The sequence below is a fragment of the Brachyhypopomus gauderio genome, unplaced genomic scaffold (assembly GCF_052324685.1).
Source record: "Brachyhypopomus gauderio isolate BG-103 unplaced genomic scaffold, BGAUD_0.2 sc50, whole genome shotgun sequence".
NCBI classification, from domain to species: domain Eukaryota; kingdom Metazoa; phylum Chordata; class Actinopteri; order Gymnotiformes; family Hypopomidae; genus Brachyhypopomus; species Brachyhypopomus gauderio.
The window spans coordinates 2057499-2079523 of NW_027506875.1; the positions used below are offsets into that span (position 1 = coordinate 2057499).

A 22025-nucleotide genomic window follows, 5' to 3' on the forward strand; every position below is an offset into this window, starting at 1 on the left:
CTCTCCTACTGTAGATCTCCCTCCACTGTCTCTCTCCTACTGTAGATCTCCCTCCACTGTCTCTCTCCTACTGTAGATCTCCCTCCACTGTCTCTCTCCTACTGTAGATCTCCCTCCACTGTCTCTCTCCTGCTGTAGATCTCCCTCCACTGTCTCTCTCCTACTGTAGATCTCCCTCCACTGTCTCTCTCCTACTGTAGATCTCCAATCACTGTCTCTCTCCTGCTGTAGATCTCTCTCCTACTGTAGCTCTCCCACCACTGTCTCTCTCCTACTGTAGATCTCCCATCACTGTCTCTCTCCTACTGTAGATCTCCCTCCACTGTCTCTCTCCTACTGTAGATCTCCCACCACTGTCTCTCTCCTGCTGTAGATCTCCCTCCACTGTCTCTCTCCTACTGTAGATCTCCCACCACTGTCTCTCTCCTGCTGTAGATCTCTCTCCACTCTCTCTCCTACTGTAGATCTCCCACCACTGTCTCTCTCCTACTGTAGATCTCCCACCACTGTCTCTCTCCTGCTGTAGATCTCCCTCCATTGTCTCTCTCCTGCTGTAGATCTCCCACCACTGTCTCTCTCCTGCTGTAGATCTCCCTCCAATGTCTCTCTCCTACTATAGATCTCCCTCCACTGTCTCTCTCCTGCTGTAGATCTCCCTCCAATGTCTCTCTCCTACTATAGATCTCCCTCCACTGTCTCTCTCCTGCTGTAGATCTCCCTCCACTGTCTCTCTCCTGCTGTAGATCTCCCACCACTGTCTCTCTCCTGCTGTAGATCTCCCTCCAATGTCTCTCTCCTACGATAGATCTCCCTCCACTGTCTCTCTCCTGCTGTAGATCTCCCTCCAATGTCTCTCTCCTACTATAGATCTCCCACCACTGTCTCTCTCCTGCTGTAGATCTCTCTCCACTCTCTCTCCTACTGTAGATCTCCCACCACTGTCTCTCTCCTACTGTAGATCTCCCACCACTGTCTCTCTCCTGCTGTAGATCTCTCTCCACTCTCTCTCCTACTGTAGATCTCCCACCACTGTCTCTCTCCTAATGTAGATCTCCCTCCACTGTCTCTCTCCTACTGTAGATCTCCCACCACTGTCTCTCTCCTGCTGTAGATCTCCCACCACTGTCTCTCCTGCTGTTGATCTCCCACCACTGTCTTTCTCCTACTGTAGATCTCTCTCCACTCTCTCTCCTACTGTAGATCTCCCACCACTGTCTCTCTCCTACTGTAGATCTCCCTCCACTGTCTCTCTCCTGCTGTAGATCTCCCTCCATTGTCTCTCTCCTGCTGTAGATCTCCCACCACTGTCTCTCTCCTGCTGTAGATCTCCCACCACTGTCTCTCTCCTACTGTAGATCTCCCTCCACTGTCTCTCTCCTGCTGTAGATCTCCCTCCATTGTCTCTCTCCTGCTGTAGATCTCCCACCACTGTCTCTCTCCTGCTGTAGATCTCCCTCCACTGTCTCTCTCCTGCTGTAGATCTCCCTCCACTGTCTTTCTCCTGCTGTAGATCTCCCTCCACTGTCTCTCTCCTGCTGTAGATTTCCCTCCACTGTCTCTCCTGCTGTAGATCTCCCTCCACTGTCTCTCTCCTGCTGTAGATCTCCCTCCACTGTCTCTCTCCTGCTGTAGATCTCCCTCCACTGTCTCTCTCCTACTGTAGATCTCCCACCACTGTCTCTCTCCTGCTGTAGATCTCCCTCCACTGTCTCTCTCCTACTGTAAATCTCCCACCACTGTCTCTCTCCTACTGTAGATCTCTCTCCACTCTCTCTCCTACTGTAGATCTCCCACCACTGTCTCTCTCCTGCTGTAGATCTCTCTCCTACTGTAGCTCTCCCACCACTGTCTCTCTCCTACTGTAGATCTCCCATCACTGTCTCTCTCCTACTGTAGATCTCCCACCACTGTCTCTCTCCTGCTGTAGATCTCCCTCCACTGTCTCTCTCCTACTGTAGATCTCCCACCACTGTCTCTCTCCTGCTGTAGATCTCTCTCCTACTGTAGATCTCCCTCCACTGTCTCTCTCCTGCTGTAGATCTCCCTCCACTGTCTCTCTCCTGCTGTAGATCTCCCTCCACTGTCTCTCTCCTACTGTAGATCTCCCACCACTCTTTCTCTCCTACTGTAGATCTCCCACCACTGTCTCTCTCCTGCGGTAGATCTCCCACCACTGTCTCTCTCCTACTGTAGATCTCCCTCCACTGTCTCTCTCCTACTGTAGATCTCCCACCACTGTCTCTCCTGCTGTAGATCTCCCTCCACTGTCTCTCTCCTGCTGTAGATCTCCCTCCACTGTCTCTCTCCTGCTGTAGATCTCCCTCCACTGTCTCTCTCCTGCTGTAGATTTCCCTCCACTGTCTCTCCTGCTGTAGATCTCCCTCCACTGTCTCTCTCCTGCTGTAGATCTCCCTCCACTGTCTCTCTCCTACTGTAGATCTCCCACCACTGTCTCTCTCCTGCTGTAGATCTCCCTCCACTGTCTCTCTCCTGCTGTAGATCTCCCTCCAATGTCTCTCTCCTGCTGTAGATCTCCCTCCACTGTCTCTCTCCTACTATAGATCTCCCTCCACTGTCTCTCTCCTGCTGTAGATCTCCCTCCACTGTCTCTCTCCTACTGTAGATCTCCCTCCACTCTCTCTCTCCTGCTGTAGATCTCCCTCCACTGTCTCTCTCCTGCTGTCGATCTCCCTCCACTGTCTCTCTCCAACTGTAGATCTCCCACCACTGTCCCTCTCCTGCTGTAGATCTCCCTCCACTGTCTCTCTCCTACTGTAGATCTCTCTCCTACTGTAGCTCTCCCACCACTGTCTCTCTCCTACTGTAGACCTCCCATCACTGTCTCTCTCCTACTGTAGATCTCCCACCACTGTCTGTCTCCTGCTGTAGATCTCCCTCCACTGTCTCTCTCCTACTGTAGATCTCCCACCACTGTCTCTCTCCTGCTGTAGATCTCTCTCCTACTGTAGATCACCCACCACTGTCTCTTTCCTGCTATAGATCTCCCACCACTGTCTCTCTCCTACTGTAGATATCCCTCCACTGTCTCTCTCCTGCTGTAGATCTCCCTCCACTGTTTCTCTCCTACTGTAGATCTCCCTCCACTGTCTCTCTCCTGCTGTAGATCTCTCTCCACTGTCTCTCTCCTACTATAGATCTCCCTCCACTGTCTCTCTCCTGCTGTAGATCTGCCTCCACTGTCTCTCTCCTACTGTAGATCTCCCTCCACTGTCTCTCTCCTACTGTAGATGTCCCTCCACTGTCTCTCTCCTACTGTAGATCTCCCTCCACTGTCTCTCTCCTGCTGTAGATCTCCCTCCACTGTCTCTCTCCTACTGTAGATCTCCCTCCACTGTCTCTCTCCTGCTGTAGATCACCCACCACTGTCTCTCTCCTGCTATAGATCTCCCACCACTGTCTCTCTCCTGCTGTAGATCTCCCTCCACTGTCTCTCTTCTACTGTAGATCTCCCTCCACTGTCTCTCTCCTGCTATAGATCTCCCATCACTGTCTCTCTCCTATTGTAGATCTCCCTCCACTGTCTCTCTCCTGCTGTAGATCTCCCTCCACTGTCTCTCTCCTACTGTAGATCTCCCTCCACTGTCTCTCTCCTACTGTAGATCTCCCTCCACTGTCTCTCTCCTACTGTAGATCTCCCTCCACTGTCTCTCTCCTACTGTAGATCTCCCTCCACTGTCTCTCTCCTGCTGTAGATCTCCCTCCACTGTCTCTCTCCTACTGTAGATCTCCCTCCACTGTCTCTCTCCTACTGTAGATCTCCCTCCACTGTCTCTCTCCTACTGTAGATCTCCCTCCACTGTCTCTCCTACTGTAGATGTCCCTCCAATGTCTCTCTTCTACTGTAGATCTCCCTCCACTGTCTCTCTCCTGCTGTAGATCTCCCTCCACTGTCTCTCTCCTACTGTAGATCTCCCTCCACTGTCTCTCTCCTGCTGTAGATCACCCACCACTGTCTCTCTCCTGCTATAGATCTCCCACCACTGTCTCTCTCCTGCTGTAGATCTCCCTCCACTGTCTCTCTTCTACTGTAGATCTCCCTCCACTGTCTCTCTCCTGCTATAGATCTCCCATCACTGTCTCTCTCCTACTGTAGATCTCCCTCCACTGTCTCTCTCCTGCTGTAGATCTCCCTCCACTGTCTCTCTCCTACTGTAGATCTCCCTCCACTGTCTCTCTCCTACTGTAGATCTCCCTCCACTGTCTCTCTCCTACTGTAGATCTCCCTCCACTGTCTCTCTCCTACTGTAGATCTCCCTCCACTGTCTCTCTCCTGCTGTAGATCTCCCTCCACTGTCTCTCTCCTACTGTAGATCTCCCTCCACTGTCTCTCTCCTACTGTAGATCTCCAATCACTGTCTCTCTCCTGCTGTAGATCTCTCTCCTACTGTAGCTCTCCCACCACTGTCTCTCTCCTACTGTAGATCTCCCATCACTGTCTCTCTCCTACTGTAGATCTCCCACCACTGTCTCTCTCCTGCTGTAGATCGCCCTCCACTGTCTCTCTCCTACTGTAGATCTCCCACCACTGTCTCTCTCCTGCTGTAGATCTCCCACCACTGTCTCTCTCCTACTGTAGATCTCTCTCCACTGTCTCTCTCCTACTGTAGATCTCCCACCACTGTCTCCTGCTGTAGATCTCTCTCCACTCTCTCTCCTACTGTAGATCTCCCACCACTGTCTCTCTCCTACTGTAGATCTCCCTCCACTGTCTCTCTCCTGCTGTAGATCTCCCTCCATTGTCTCTCTCCTGCTGTAGATCTCCCTCCACTGTCTCTCTCCTACTATAGATCTCCCTCCACTGTCTCTCTCCTGCTGTAGATCTCCCTCCACTGTCTCTCTCCTACTGTAGATCTCCCTCCACTGTCTCTCTCCTGCTGTAGATCTCCCTCCACTGTCTCTCTCCTACTGTAGATCTCCCACCACTGTCTCTCTCCTGCTGTAGATCTCCCTCCACTGTCTCTCTCCTACTGTAGATCTCCCTCCACTGTCTCTCTCCTACTGTAGATCTCCCTCCACTGTCTCTCTCCTGCTGTAGATCTCCCTCCACTGTCTCTCTCCTACTGTAGATCTCTCTCCACTCTCTCTCCTACTGTAGATCTCCCACCACTGTCTCTCTCCTACTGTAGATCTCCCTCCACTGTCTCTCTCCTGCTGTAGATCTCCATTGTCTCTCTCCTGCTGTAGATCTCCCTCCACTGTCTCTCTCCTACTATAGATCTCCCTCCACTGTCTCTCTCCTGCTGTAGATCTCCCTCCACTGTCTCTCTCCTACTGTAGATCTCCCTCCACTGTCTCTCTCCTGCTGTAGATCTCCCTCCACTGTCTCTCTCCTGCTGTCGATCTCCCTCCACTGTCTCTCTCCTACTGTAGATCTCCCTCCACTGTCTCTCTCCTACTGTAGATCTCCCACCACTGTCTCTCTCCTGCTGTAGATCTCCCTCCACTGTCTCTCTCCTGCTGTAGATCTCCCATCACTGTCTCTCTCCTGCTGTAGATCTCCCATCATTGTCTCTCTCCAACTGTAGATCTCCCACCACTGTCCCTCTCCTGCTGTAGATCTCCCTCCACTGTCTCTCTCCTACTGTAGATCTCTCTCCTACTGTAGCTCTCCCACCACTGTCTCTCTCCTACTGTAGATCTCCCATCACTGTCTCTCTCCTACTGTAGATCTCCCACCACTGTCTGTCTCCTGCTGTAGATCTCCCTCCACTGTCTCTCTCCTACTGTAGATCTCCCACCACTGTCTCTCTCCTGCTGTAGATCTCTCTCCTACTGTAGATCACCCACCACTGTCTCCTGCTATAGATCTCCCACCACTGTCTCTCTCCTACTGTAGATCTCCCTCCACTGTCTCTCTCCTGCTGTAGATCTCCCTCCACTGTTTCTCTCCTACTGTAGATCTCCCTCCACTGTCTCTCTCCTGCTGTAGATCTCCCTCCACTGTCTCTCTCCTACTATAGATCTCCCTCCACTGTCTCTCTCCTGCTGTAGATCTCCCTCCACTGTCTCTCTCCTACTGTAGATCTCCCTCCACTGTCTCTCTCCTACTGTAGATCTCCCTCCACTGTCTCTCTCCTACTGTAGATCTCCCTCCACTGTCTCTCTCCTACTGTAGATCTCCCACCACTGTCTCTCTCCTACTGTAGATCTCCCTCCACTGTCTCTCTCCTGCTGTAGATCTCCCTCCACTGTCTCTCTCCTACTGTAGATCTCCCTCCACTGTCTCTCTCCTGCTATAGATCTCCCATCACTGTCTCTCTCCTACTGTAGATCTCCCTCCACTGTCTCTCTCCTGCTGTAGATCTCCCTCCACTGTCTCTCTCCTACTGTAGATCTCCCTCCACTGTCTCTCTCCTACTGTAGATCTCCCATCACTGTCTCTCTCTGTTAATCTCCAATAGATCTCCATCTTTGGTGGATCTAGCAGAAATGTCCCTCCTCTTATATGATCCCTGATGACATCATTATCTCACAGTGATAGCATTCAGTCTCATGAGTGAAAGAGTTCTGAATATATTTGTTTCCTGGCACATTCGTGGAGAAGCAGCCTTCTTCACCGCCGAACGGGGGCGTGTGTTTGTCAACCCGCCAAAACCCAAAACTCTTCCCCCACGCTGAACAGCTCGGTGACGGTCTCTCTTCCTTCTTGCTCAGAGCACCTGCAGGAAACACTGGTCAGAACAGCTACTCCTCATCTGCTCTTCAGACTGAGTATGGCTGCATAAACAGCTCTGATGACATTGTAGATTGGACAAAGATCTCTGACCTGCATGCTGAGAGTCACATGTGAGGGTTCTCAGAGCCTCTTGAATTTAGAATTGTTAAGTAAGTGACATGTTTCCTCTCTGGGGCTAAGAAGTCTTACCCAGGTGAGAGTTATCACGGTGAGAATGCCATACAGCTCTTTGTTACATCTCCTACACTGGAAATGTACACTGGGAGTTCTTCACATGTAGCTACACTGGAAATGTACACTGGGAGTTCTTTACACATAGCTACACTAGAAACGCACTGTAAATTCTTTACACTACACTTATCTATTCTGCAAATGATGTGCTTTATGCTACAAATATCTGCACCAGAAATGATTATGGTCATAGCAGAGAGATGTAGAGTGAGAGTTCCTGGTCACGGTGAAGCTGAGCAGCTGTACTGGGTTCAGTCTGTATCTGCATGTTTCTAAGACACACAGATAACATACAGATCTGTGTAATGCAGTGGGTGGTATGTGTGTGACTTGTATGTATATTTCTGTTGCCTGGGGAACACTCACTGATTCCTGAGGAAAACTCCCACTCACAGTGTTTCCTGTGTTTCATGCATCGCAAATGTCCAGCCGTCCTTCCACAACAGTGAAGGACCTGGAGATCTTCTGGGTTTGGGTCAGCAGGACGTCTGGGTTGCAGCTGCACATTTAACCTGGACACAGCAGCATCCATGGAATATAAAGAGGAAGTCAAATATTTATATATCCGATTTATTACATAAAAAGACAAAGTGCACTAGACGCCTTTCTTCTGATTTTCACAGCTTATGCAATTGTTGCTATGCACTGGTGTTGTCAGGTGAAGTTATCCAATAGCAGCTGTCCTCTTCTGTTCTGTAGCTATAGCACCCACACACACACACACGCACACACACGCACACACAAACATACACACACATGCTCACACCCACACACACACACTCACACCTACACACACACGCACACACACGCACGCGTGCTCACACCCACGCACACACATGCATACATACACTTATAGACACACTCACACACAGCCTCATCCATGTGGCCTCTCTGCTCTGAGAGCATACATGCATCCTGTGTGTGAGACTCCTGGACGTCTGTGTGCGTGAGAGTCTCCTGGACGTCTGTGTGTGAGTCTCCTGGACATCTGTGCGTGAGACACTCCTGGCTCTTACTAGGTCATACAGCAGGCACTGACATCAATATGAGCAAGAAATCTGAGCTTCAGTGTATCATAACCACTTACCACAAACATCTCTCTCCATAGTACGACTCCATGACAGCATCTCAGAGGAGGGGCACCATTATCTGATCTTTGACTTGTAAGTATTTTTGCTTTGGGAGAATTAACGTCTTAATTAAATCCTGTTCTTTCTTACTTTTTTCTTCCTTTCTTACATACATAATTATGGACAGTTAAAATGACAAGATGTTTAAGAAAATGTGTCCATAGTAAGATCAGTATGATCAGTAAAGTTGTGGCAGTGATTGTGGTTGTGTATGAGTGTGTGGCCTGACGCAGCTACAGGGTTTATGGTTTTCACTTTGGCCATGATGTGATGACCTTAAGAACTTAAGAAGAGTGTGTAACTGTAAGGATGAGATGCCTCTCTCTCTAACCACAAACCCTCCCACACATGTCTGTCTGTGGCCTCTGGTCTCTTTGTCAGTGGCACTTGTGGAACTAACCCTAACCCTAACCCTAACCCTAACCCTAACCCTAACCCTAGCTCATATGCCCAGAATTCTGCTTACAGGTGCAGGCCAGTGTGTGTGTGTGTGTGTGTGTGTGTGTGTGTTTGTGTGTGTAGGGCATGTGTGGGGTATGTGTGTGTTTGTTTATGGGGTGTGTATGGGGTGTGAGTGTGTGAGTGTGTGAGTGTGTGTGTGTGTGTGTGTGTGTGTGTAATGGGCATTTGTGGTGTGCATGTATATGTGTGTTTAGGGTGTGTGTGATCTATGTGTGTGTGTGTGTGTGTGCATGCTGAGTGTATAGGGTGTGAGTGGTTTGGAGTTATGTGAATGTGTGTGTGTGTCTGCATGGGGCATATGTGGGGCGCAGGTGTGTGTGTGTCTGTATGGGGCATGTGCGGGGTGGGGTATAGGTGTGTGTGTGTGTGTTGGGGGGATGGGGGCATGTTTGGGGAAAGTATGTATTTGTGTGTGTGTGTGTGTGTGTGTGTGTGTGTGTGTGTGTGTGTGTGTGTGTGTGTGTGTGTGTGTGTGTGTGCATGGGAAAAGTGTATTTGTGTTTTTGGTTTGCAGTGATGTCAGCTACCCCAGTGCTACTGCAGATCAGTGGAGTCACGCATGTGTGGAGTCACGCATGTGTGGAGTCACGTATGTGTGGAGTCACGTATGTGTGGAGTCACGCATGTGTGGAGTCACGCATGTGTGGAGTCACGCATGTGTGGAGTCACATATGTGTGGAGTCACGCATGTGTGGAGTCACGCATGTGTGGAGTCACGTATGTGTGGAGTCACGTATGTGTGGAGTCACATATGTGTGGAGTCACATATGTGTGAAATAAATAAAGCTTGAGTTGAGTTGAATCACGTATGTGTGCAGAGTGACAGGAGGAGAGCTGTTTGAGGACATTGTTGCCAGAGAATATTACAGTGAGGCTGATGCTAGGTAAGAGTATACACACACACACACACACACACACACACACACACACACACACACACACACACACACACACTTACATCCATACACATACACACACATGCACACACACTCACTCACATCCATACACATACACATACACACACATGCACACAAACACACGCACACATGCACACACACACGCGCACACACACACACACACACACACACACACATGAGTGTGCAAACACACACACTGACATGCATGCACACACATGAAGGTGGCAGTCAGCGTTTGGCTGTGCAGGTTCTGGTTCTGGTTCTACTGTCTCTGCTCTTCATTGTTTTTGTGTTCCTCCCAATAAACCCACCAACACATCCCTAATGGCTCAGTAGTCTCCAACCAAATGGGTTATCTCATCATTATTTTGCAGTTAGCATAAAATATATTAAATATTTTTTACATTTGGTAATATTTTTTCAAGTTATTTTTCACCATTTCCCTACAATGAAAGGATAACATACATGCCAGTGTGATACAATCATCCAGTCCGTTATTAAATCTAACTTTTCTAACCATAAACATATTTGTACATCCTGTGTCTCTGTGTAATACATTTTTAATTGTAGTCATTTATCATCATATCCAATTAATCAGTAAATAAATGGATAACAGCTGCAGTGTGTATCAGGCCATTGATTGGTTGGAATAGCCTGACAGGGTTTCAAAATAAACCAATGAAAGCCATTATTTCTTCTGACAGACATAGTGATGAACCAATCAGGTTAGAAGAGCTGCTCCACCTTCCACGGTAGCCCTAGGTTCCCTTCCAACCCTAACCCTGGCCAGGTTAATTAGTACCACTTGGACTTGACCAGAGGAATGATGCACAGGGTGGATGATTAGACACATTAGACACAAAATACATCTAGGGTTAGGTTTAGGATTAGGTTTAGGTTTGGGTTAGTGTTAGCCCTGGGCATTGTAGGGCTTACGGGCCACATCCAGCCCTCTGACCGGCCCTAACCCTAATCCCAACCTCTAACCTCTAACCCTAACCCCTAACCCTAACCCAAACTACACTACTTTTTATTTTGAAGGCATCTGTTTTGATTTTGTTTGTAAACCAGACAGTTCATGCACCTTCACTCAATTAATGCTAGGGTTCTGTCCTGCTCATTGTATCATCAATGCTTCATTCAGTGTTCATTATATTAAGATACAGTGTGTATACTGCAGAACCAAGTTAAGTATATTAGTGTGGCTCTCTAAAACCGTCCAGTTCCTCGTGTGGCCCCTAGCCCTAACCCTAACCCCTAATCCTAACCCCTAGCCCTACCCCTACCCCTGCCCCTAACCCCTACCCCATCCCTAACCCCTACCTCTACCCCTAGCCCTACCCCTACCTCTACCCTTAGCCCTACCCCTAATCCCTAGCCCTATCCCCTATGCCTAACCCCTACTCCTACCCCTACCCCTACCCCTACCCCTAACCCCTAATCCTAACCCCTAGCCCTACCCCTGCCCCTAACCCCTACCCCATCCCTAACCCCTACCTCTACCCCTAGCCCTACCCCTACCTCTACCCTTAGCCCTACCCCTAATCCCTAGCCCTATCCCCTATGCCTAACCCCTAACCCCTGCCCCTAACCCCTAACCCCTACCCTTAACCCCTAACCCTAACCTCTACTCGTACCCCTAGCCCTAACCCCTACCCCTATCCCTAATCCTAACCCCTAACCCCTACCCCTAATCCTAACCCCTAGCCCTACCCCTAGCCCTAACCCCTACCCCTATCCCTAATCCTAACCCCTAACCCCTGCCCCTAACCCCTATCCCTAACCCCTACCTCTACCCCAACCCCTACCTCTACCACTACCCCTACTCCTACATCTACCCCTAACCCCTACCCCTATCCCTAACCCCTACCTCTACCCCTAACCCCTACCCCTACCACTACCCCTACCCCTACCTCTACCCCTACCTCTACCCCTACCCTTACCCCTAACCCTACCACTACCCCTATCCCTATCCCTAACCCCTAACCCCTACCCCCTACCCCTAGCCTGGACATTGCTGGTGAGTGTTTCCTGTACCTCTTTCTGCAGTCACTGTATCCAGCAGATCCTGGAGGCCGTGCTCCACTGTCACCAGATGGGTGTCGTTCACAGAGACCTAAAGGTGAGTCTGCAGACACCTGTATGACTACACATCTCATGGGTCTGGAATCAGGATATAAAAAACAGAAATATTCACCAATTTAATCTTACTATTGTTTTAAACCCAAGTTCATGATCTTTGTGTTGAACATTCAGGATAAAAAAAGAAGACTTTATTTTTGGTTTGATATAATGTAGTTCAGGGGTGCCCACAGTTTTCAGCTTGCGGGCTACTTATAAGATGACCAAGTCAGAAAGATCAGTGCAGATGGGCAATTCATCCATTACTTTTTAATGTCACGCGATCTACGCACATTTCTTTGCGATCGGCCGACACTTCCTTATCGACGTAATGGGCACGCCTGATGTAGTTTAAAAGTGTATAGATCTCCTCATTAAAAGCAAACTCTAAGTATAGTGCTATTATGAACAGTGTTGCGAACGGCGTTAGGTAACGGCGTCATTTTGTCAGTAACGGGATAATATAATTAATTACTTTTCTTGTCCTTACAACGCCGTTGACGTTACTGGTCATTAAAAGCGGTGCGTTACTATATATTGATATACTAACAGTAATCCGAGCGGACCGCTGCCCAGGCTAGTGAGGAGTAACAGATCTCGATAGGTCACAGTTCTCGGTGTAACACCTGTTTAACTTAACAAGTCAGTAAGCGATTGGCTAAGGCAGCGTTATGGTAGCCAATCAGAGCCAGTGTTTTTACACGCGCGCTGAAGCACGCCAGTGAAATGGCGAGTTGGGAGCAAGCCGAAAAAAAATGTGCATTTTCAAGGTGGCGATATAAACATTATTTAAGAAAATACTTGAAGTTCCTGAATGTCTACCAGACTGGGTATTTGATTTATTTAATTAAGGATAGAGGTTTTATTGTTAAGTTTACTCTGTTGTGAACAAACCAGTTGTCTCAGGTTGAGATAATTGAATTTAATTTGATCGATGTAAATGCACTTTATATAGTGTAACTGTTTACTTTAGCTTTTTTTTTTTTTTACAAAGATTTGGGATTTTAAAGGATTTTATCCTGCACTGGTCTGTTGATGTGCAATAAATATCAAAAGTTAAACTCCTTTCTGATCTACTCATTTCAACTGACTGTGAAAACTGCTTTTTCAAAAAAAAATCCTTATTCATCGGCATATAACTTTTTTTTCACTGTAACGCAAATAGTTACTTTCCCTGGTAACGAGTTACTTTTATTATAGAGTAATTCAGTTACTAACTCAGTTACTTTTTTGAGCAAGTAGTGAGTAACTATAACTAATTACTTTTTTAAAGTAACGTTCCCAACACTGATTATGAATATGGAGATTTTTGTTCTATATGTGTCACGGAGGCCAATGGCATTCGCACTGATTTTGAGATGCACCAAAATCACTGTGATCACTTTAAAGCAGTGGAAATGTTTGTAGATGACTGATGCATCTCCAGAGAAGTTTGAATGAGTGACACAGGAGGTGAAGCTGTGAGTGCTGATGCCACACCTGCCCAGTTTACACCACACACCTGTCCAGTTTACCACCACACACCTGCCCAGTTTACCCCAGTCACCACACACCTGCCCAGTTTACACCACACACCTGCCCAGTTTTCCCCAGTCAACACACACCTGCCCAGTCTAACACCACACACCTGCCCAGTCTAACACCACACACCTGCCCAGTTTAACACCACACACCTGTCCAGTTTACCCCAGTCCAACTGACGAAACACCTGTCCAGTTTACCCCAGTCACCACACACCTGCCCAGTTTACACCAGTCACCACACACCTGCCCAGTTTACACCAGTCACCACACACCTGCTCAGTTTACCCCAGTCCAGCTGATGCCACACACCTGCCCAGTCTACAGTCCAGCTAAAGTCTTTATAGACTCTTCTGTCGCTTCTGAAAATATGTTTGTTTTTGTTAGACTATACAGCGTTTAGTATATAATGATGTACTTTAAGGAACAATAATGTGTAATGAAGGTCCCCGGAGTCCAGCGGTGTGAAACACACCAGATTTATGTCCTGATAGCACATGGCTACTTTGAGAAAGAAGAACAACTTCACCATTCAGTATGTACGGAGACTCCAGTACCACTGGTCACGCAGCTACCAGTGAAGTGTCATTTGTGGTTTGTCCACTAGAGGCCACTGATTTGACGGCACAAAGTTGAAGGCCTTTTTAATTACAGTAAGTACAGCTGTTAATGAGACAGTGTTTGGTAGGTCAGAATGAACAGCCAAAGAAATATTTAGATTACACCTGATTTATGAGAGGAGCAGCTTATTTGTTAGCTTCCCAATGGCAAACCAGTTGACTCCATAACAGGGAACTATGAGTCTCATGCTACCATAACACCAATTATTCCAATAGACTGGTGTTTATCCTGCAGTAAACCAAGCCCCTTGGTCACAGCAGTAATCATTGTACACTACAGCATTCCTGAGAGATTTTCACCTCACAGTCCACTTCACCAAACCACTCGGTGATTCACTGTTGCCGAGGCTCCTTTGTCACACCATTTCACAAAATGGAGCCTCTTCAGTAGACGATGTGAATGCTCAGTCTGGCTGTGAAATGTGACGTAATTAGCAGCATGTGGGATGGAAAACTATCTGCCATTATCTCTGAATACACGTTGGTCCACAGAGACGCAGGAGGCTGGAACACGGGCAGTAGAGTCTAACACCCACACATCTGTACTATGAACACTGAAGGAGCACAGACAGAGCACTACAGAGGGAACACTGCAGAGGGGACACTGCAGAGGGCACACTGCAGAGGGCACACTGCAGAGGGCACACTGCAGAGGGGACACTGCAGAAGGGACACTACAGAGGGGACACTACAGAGGGGACACTGCAGAGGGAACACTGCAGAGGGAACACTGCAGAGGGGACACTACAGAGGGGGCACTGCAGAGGGAACACTGCAGAGGGAACACTGCAGAGGGGCACTGCAGAGGGCACACTACAGAGGGGACACTACAGAGGGGACACTGCAGAGGGAACACTGCAGAGGGAACACTGCAGAGGGGACACTACAGAGGGGGCACTGCAGAGGGAACACTGCAGAGGGAACACTGCAGAGGGGCACTGCAGAGGGCACACTACAGAGGGGACACTACAGAGGGGACACTATAGAGGGAACACTACAGAGGGGACATTGCAGAGGGGGCACTGCAGAGGGAACACTGCAGAGGGGACACTGCAGAGGGGACACTGCAGAGGGGACACTGCAGAGGGGGCACTGCAGAGGGCGCACTGCAGAGGGGACACTGCAGAGGGGACACTGCAGAGAGGGGCACTACAGAGGGGGCACTGCAGAGGGGAACACTGCAGAGGGGGCACTGCAGAGGGGAACACTGCAGAGGGGAACACTGCAGAGGGGAACACTGCAGAGTGGGCACTGCAGAGTGGACACTACAGAGGGGACACTGCAGAGGGGGCACAGCAGACAGAAAACTACAGAGGGGGCACTATAGAGGGAACACTACTAAAGCAGCACTACAGAGGGAGCTCTACAATGGGAGCACTACTAAGGGAACACTACAGAGGGAGCACTACTGCCCTCATCCAAAACTCCCCTGCACTGGTCTATTTATGGTGCTGAAGGTCTCAGCTGTTTGAATGAGACTGGCCACACAGCACACAGGTAACTACAGGTTAGCACAAGCTAAGAAAATTGTTGTAGCCTATTGTATTTATGAACAGCAACACATTACAATATATGTGTATGTGATACAAGTGAGACATTTTTGCAGCAAATATTAACGGCAAATATTGAAATTAGAACCAGACTGACATTCATTCATGTCGAGCAAAGCCGAGACATTAGTGTGTATGAATGGACAACAGTACTTCACACTGCTGTGGGCGGGAGGTTGGAATAACAGCTCACATGTGATTGGTGTGGGCTGAAGAGAGCACAGGAAAGGGCGGAGAGGGGAGCAGGAGGTGTAGGCGTACGCACCACCCACACACTGCATGCCCACAGCCGGGGGAACCAGCCTGAGCAAGATTTTCTTAGGTTTATATTTCACATTGCAATTTACACAACCATTCTGTGTGTGTGTGTGTGTGTGTGTGTGTGTGTGTGTGTGTGTGTGTGTGTGTGTGTGTGTGTTTCTTCTAGCCAGAGAATCTGCTTTTGGCTTCCAAGTCTAAAGGAGCAGCAGTGAAGCTGGCAGACTTTGGCCTGGCGATCGAGGTGGAAGGAGAGCAGCAGGCGTGGTTTGGTAAAGACTCCTACACAGCGCTGTTCACTATAGTTCACTATTATAGTGTAGATTTAGGTGGTTTGGTAAAGACTCCTACACAGCGCTGTTCACTATAGTTCACTATTATAGTGTAGATTTAGGTGGTTTGGTAAAGACTCCTACACAGCGCTGTTAACTACTATAGTTCACTACTATAGTGTAGATTTAGGTGGTTTGGTAAAGACTCCTACACAGCGCTGTTCACTACTATAATTCACTATTATAGTGTAGATTTACGTGGTTTGGTAAAGACTCCTACACAGTGCTGTTCACTACTATAGTTCACTACTACAGTGTAGATTTAGGGGGTTTGGTAAAGACTCCTACACAGCGTTGTTCACTACTATAGTTCACTACTATAGTGTAGATTTAGGTGGTTTGGTAAAGACTCCTACACAGCGCTGTTCACTAATATAGTTCACTACTATAGTTCACTACTATAGTGTAGATTTAGGTGGTTTTGTAAAGACTCCTACATAGTGGTGTTCACTACTATAGTGTATTTAGGTGGCTTAGTAAAGACTCTTTCACAGTGGTGTTCACTACTATAGTGTTGATTTAGGTGGTTTGGTGAACACTCTTACACAGTGGTGTTCACTACTATAGTGTAGATTTAGGTGATTTGGTAAAGACTCCTACACAGTGGTGTTCACTACTATAGTGTATTTAGGTGGCTTAGTAAAGACTCTTACACAGTGGTGTTCACTACTATAGTGTTGATTTAGGTGGTTTGGTGAACACTCTTACACAGTGGTGTTCACTACTATAGTTCACTCTTACACAGTGATGCAGTCATGTAGTCAGATCCAGAATCAGGGTCGTAACACAGTGGAATATCAGTGTCCACATGCAGCCAAATTATCAGCAGACAAAATGTAGCCAGTAAAACAGTCCAAAGAGTGCCATTCTAGAGATCCTAACACTAACACTAATACTAACACTAACCCTGGTGATATAAGAGGGCAGAGCAGTCACTTAAGGCTAAGACAGAGGCAGCAAAACAAGTCAAAATTGACAAACAGGTTTAAATAGATGAGTACATATGGACGACCAAGTGATGGTCGGTAGTCAGGAGAGGCGGATCTGTGTGTGGTTATTGGCAGAACTGGGTTGAGTGGCAGGAGAGTTGGGGACAGATGGATGCTGGGAGATGTAGTTCATAGGGAGTGTGACAATCATATGCACAATGTTCAGCTTCACATAAAAGTTCTTAAAGGTTCTTATAGGTTCAGTAATATATTTCATTTGACTGCAGTGCCTACATATATGCCCTATATTTACATATGGTATAATAGCCAGATGGTGAAGTAGGATTAACTACTTTATGCATTTATGAATTCCCCTGGCAACAGAAAGAGTGACACCCCCCCCCCCCTCCACTCTCATGATAGCTACTGCTGTGAACCCCCCCCATACTATCACTATGGGTTCTGATTACTTGTGCAAAGACAGCTGGAGTGACCACACCGGAGAGCAAACTCACTGTAGGACATCAGTGAAGGGCTCCAGTGCTCACAGCGCCCTCTGCTGCCTACCTGCGACAGCACCCTCTTGTAACAGTTAAAATTGAGCTAATGTTGACTTATTCTCTTCCTCTGCAAAAGCATTTGCTCTGTTAGAAATCACATATGGATTACATTTGTGAAAACGTATGGTAAGTAGATTAAACTAGAGTTAGCCACTGTTAAAGTCAATATATTTTTTTATGTATAGCTTGGAATAGATCAAAGTTTATTACTGCCAGCAATTTGAATACATACATACGCATAACATGTAAGACATGCATTTAATACATACTGAAGAGCAGCTGTAACTGTAGCTGGGCGGTTTGCTGTTGGTCACAGGGGTGGATATGACAGCAGACATGTCTCAGTTTGCTGAAGTTCCACACTGTTGTCTACTGGAGCGATCAGTTGTCCAGCTGCGTGACAGCTCCTCACTGGGACTGAATCCAGGCCATGGCAGTGCCTGTCTGTGCTTCTCAGTAACACTTTCACTTGACAGTTTTTTGCAGATGCTAAGACCCAATTTCTGAAACGTATGTCTCTTTTTGTCTAAACGTAACACACAGCAGTCAATGCAGCACACACAACAGGCAAAACATCTCTCACTTTTGGATAAAGCAAACACTTCAACAAAAACTCTTCAACTCTTGCCAAAACCATATTATTGCATTCAAATTCTACACACAAATATCATATGATGAGCCTTGCCCATGTGAAAACTACACACTGAAGTGACAAATGGAAAACACTACTACCATGTGTTTGAGTGTTTAGTTTGTAGTCTGCTGTGAAGGTCTGTCAGAGGTCTCACATATACATGAATATTCTAATATGAATTATTCAAATTCTAATCTAACTAATATTGAGGTTATTTCTGCATATTCAGTACATTTACACCATAAAGTAAAACACAATTACAAGGGGAAGGTTTTTTTTGGTTTAGCATGAACACTACAACAACAACAACAACAACAACACATGTTGTATATACTGTAAACACATGTACAACAAAAACAATAAAAAATAAAAAGACAAAATAACCTCAAGCTTTCTCCATCACCTGCTGAATGTATTTAAACTGGGGGGGGGGGGGGTAGTAGACTCACTGAATGGATGTTGCTGATGGAGACGTTGTCAGTAATGATGTGTTGTTGAAGTTGTCAGAAACGTATACAGTTGTTTGCTCTGAATATATTGATGATGGTCTCTTTCTGTTCTGAGGTGGATAGCCACCTACCAAGGGGTAGTCTAGTACATGATGTAGTATGTATAGAGGGGTAGTCTAGTACATGATGTAGTATGTATAGAGGGGTAGTCTAGTACATGATGTAGTATGTATAGAGTATATATTTACTTATCTATTCTCATTTTGAAATGTCTGCATGATGCTACAGTGTAGCAGCACAGATTAGGTTGGACCCTTTCGACAAAAAGAGAAATAGTTTCAGAAATTGGGTCTTAGCGTCTACAAAAAACTGTAATATCAGTCTTTCACAAGTGGGCTCAGTTCATTGGGATAGAAACCAACACATTGTCACAACAAGGCTGACAGCAGTGGATCAGAATATATTAGAGGTGTGCCAAAAAATCGATTCATATATCAAAAATCGATTCTCATTTACTACGATTCAGAATCGATTTTAAATGTCCCAAAATCGATTCTAAGTCGTGGTGAAGTCTTGCGTTACGTAATTACAAAATTACGCGAGACTTTACGCAGCATGTTCTGGGACACACTCATGCGCGGAAAAGTTTCAAAACACATGGAGGAAAGAGATATTCAACCTGTCTGGTCTTCATTTAAGGCAAAAATATGGGTTCATTTTGGTTTTTACCGAATGCCGGGGAAGACCGAACTGGACACAATAGCTCGTGTGCAAGGCTTGTGTAACGCGGTGAGCACGGGAGCGTTAATATAGAGAAGGGTGAGAAACAGGGCTCTCAAGTCTCACGCATTGAGCGTGTGACACACGCATTTGACCGTCTTCACACGCTCACACGCCACACCTCCGATTTCACACGGCGAGAAGAAAAAATCTAGTTTATTTACCTCCGATCCATATCTATGTCGCCCTCCACTGGCGATCGATCGCGATGTTCAACGTATACAACCCCCCCCCCCCCGCTCAACAACTGACATTCGTCAAATGTATTAGCGAGAGGGAAACGCGCACAGCGACCCAGAACGAACAAACAAAACAACACGGAAGACTCAACGCGCAAGAGAATAGAAAGCAAAACCGTGAGGGCACGGAGTAAACAGAAACAAAAAACCAATGCGGAAAATACAACGCGTGAAAAATAACACTCAACCGTAGTGAGACGGGAGGAAGAAACAAAACAACAACAGTAACTAAAAAACAGCGCGGATAAATGCAACGCGAAAACGAAACCAAGGACACCAGCAGAAGTAACTGACAAAAAATGCTGCAGCAAAATAAAACCGTTCCCAAAAATAAAGGCAAAACGGATAGAAAGACATACAGGATTGGGAAAACTTGAGATGGGTCAGAAAGCGACGCATGAGATACTCGAATAAGTAAAGAGAAAGCATAACAGAGAGAGGTGGCGAGACACCATTAAACGATAAGCAATCACAGAGAAAGCAGAGACTGGCTGAGAACATACGGTTACATCGGTTTAGTCTGGGACTGACTCTGGTGCCCCTAGCGACGGCTGGGGGAACTGCATCCGAGCCAGCCCTGACAGCTCGCAAAATGAACCTCAAGAATTTTGGTAACAACAAAAACCATTTTATTTTACCAAAGCACTTAATTTTTGTTAAATGTGAAAGACACTTAATTTTCTGTATTTGTCGTTCTGTTTTGCAAAGCAGACTGTAGTAGATCATGCAGATTTTATAGACTGAAGCAGACATTTTTATAAATCAAATCGTTTTTTTAATCGAAAATCGTTTTGAATCGAAAATCGATTTTTGAATTGAATTGTGGCCCCCAAAATCGGAATCGAATCGAATCGTGAGATAGTAAACAATTCCCACCCCTAGAATATATATATATATATATATATATATATATATATATATATATATATATATATATATATATATATATATATATATATATATATATATATTTATATATATAGTGTGTGTGTGTAGTGGTGGGGCACTCCGTATCTATTTCCCTAAGTCCCTAAAAAGCTTCTGTCTATTTCATTAACAGTCTGGTCTGAATTTCATCATTTTGTATTTCTGGAATCTTCCGGATTTTAAAAGATCAGTTGTCATTTCTAATGCAACAAAATGTGAGGGGCAAGTGGGGGACTATTGGCATGGCAACTCGTGCCCACACTCATTACTGCCCCTGTCCACACTCATTACTGCCCCTGTCTTCGGTGCTGGAGAAACCTTGTGCACCTGAGGAAAAGCTGCCAATCCAGCGGGTCTCTGCTCCACAGAGTATTAGTGGCACTAACTCATTCTGTGGACCACATAACCTAATTAGCTGTGTGTAGTTACCTGTGTGTAGCTGTGTGCTGTGTGTAGCTGTGTGCTGTGTGTAGTTACCTGTGTGCTGTGTGTAGCTGTGTGTAGTAGCTGTGTTCTCTTGTGAGTGGTCTATTCCTGTCTGTGGGACTACAGGCTTTGCTGGGACTCCTGGTTACCTGTCACCTGAGGTGCTGCGGAAAGACCCCTATGGAAAGGCAGTGGACCTCTGGGCTTGTGGTGAGAGTTCAATTTAAATATATACAGATTAATCATGCAGATTAATCCAGGTTAATCCAGGTTAATCCATGCCTAGGAAACTTTACCTATATATGGTATTGAACATGTAACCTGATTTTAACAGATATAAGCATCAGATGTGATTGATTTGGTTGATTTGTAGAAGTCTAATAGGGTATTTGACCAAATATCCACTGGTTCACAATTGTAAAGCATATGTGGGAAAACTTTCATTAATGAGGCTTTAAAAATCCAGTCCAGTGTGCGGGTCATGTGTGAGCAGTTGGCCCTGCATTTGAGCTCATATTAACTTACATTTCATCAAAAGATGGGATTTTATCTACAGAATCAAAGCTTAATTTCAGGTAGTGTAATGTCTACCCCGGAGGTGTATGGGTCCTTACAGGTAGTGTTATGTCTTCTCCAGGGGCGTAGGGGCAGTAATATATACCCCAGGGGTGTAGGGGCAGTAATATATACCCCAGGGGCGTAGGGGCAGTAATATATACCCCAGGGGTGTAGGGGCAGTAATATATACCCCAGGGGTGTAGGGGCAGTAATATATACCCCAGGGGCGTTGGGGCAGTAATATATACCCCAGGGGCGTAGGGGCAGTAATATATACCCCAGGGGTGTAGGGGCAGTAATATATACCCCAGGGGCTCACAGGAGGTATGTTGGTGTGATGATGTTGAGGCTCCTACCAACTCAGACACCCTGCAGGTTTTTTTTACTGGACTGTTTAGTGTTGAATTCAGATTCATGTGTGACTCCTCGTGCTCTCCTGTTCCCTGCTAGGTGTCATCCTGTACATCCTGCTGGTGGGATATCCACCCTTCTGGGACGAGGACCAGCACAGACTCTACCAGCAGATCAAAGCTGGCGCGTATGATGTTAGTACTGTCTGGGACTGCTCTCTCACTGCGAGCTGTCTGGAGTCAAACATGCCATCTGTTCCTGAGAACCACACAGTTTGCACACACTTCACACTGAGCTTTATGAATGGTTATAAATGCTTCATTGGATGTGATAT

At 46.7% G+C, this 22025-nt stretch overlaps 1 protein-coding gene across 5 annotated transcripts in view; it reads left to right on the top strand.

Moving 5' to 3' along the window:
• camk2a (calcium/calmodulin-dependent protein kinase II alpha) overlaps positions 1-22025 on the top strand; it is an 84874-nt gene that overhangs the window by 34310 nt on the left and 28539 nt on the right. For 4 of the 5 annotated variants that reach the window (XM_076986862.1, XM_076986863.1, XM_076986864.1 and 1 more), the window contains exons 4-9: positions 8037-8091; positions 9339-9404; positions 11487-11559; positions 15676-15778; positions 20909-20992; positions 21791-21885. In XM_076986862.1, coding sequence (XP_076842977.1) covers positions 8037-8091; positions 9339-9404; positions 11487-11559; positions 15676-15778; positions 20909-20992; positions 21791-21885 — 476 coding nt within the window. Of the gene's footprint in view, positions 1-8036; positions 8092-9338; positions 9405-11486; positions 11560-15675; positions 15779-19467; positions 20041-20908; positions 20993-21790; positions 21886-22025 lie in introns of those variants that run through there. The other variant, XM_076986867.1, reaches the window with a different exon arrangement.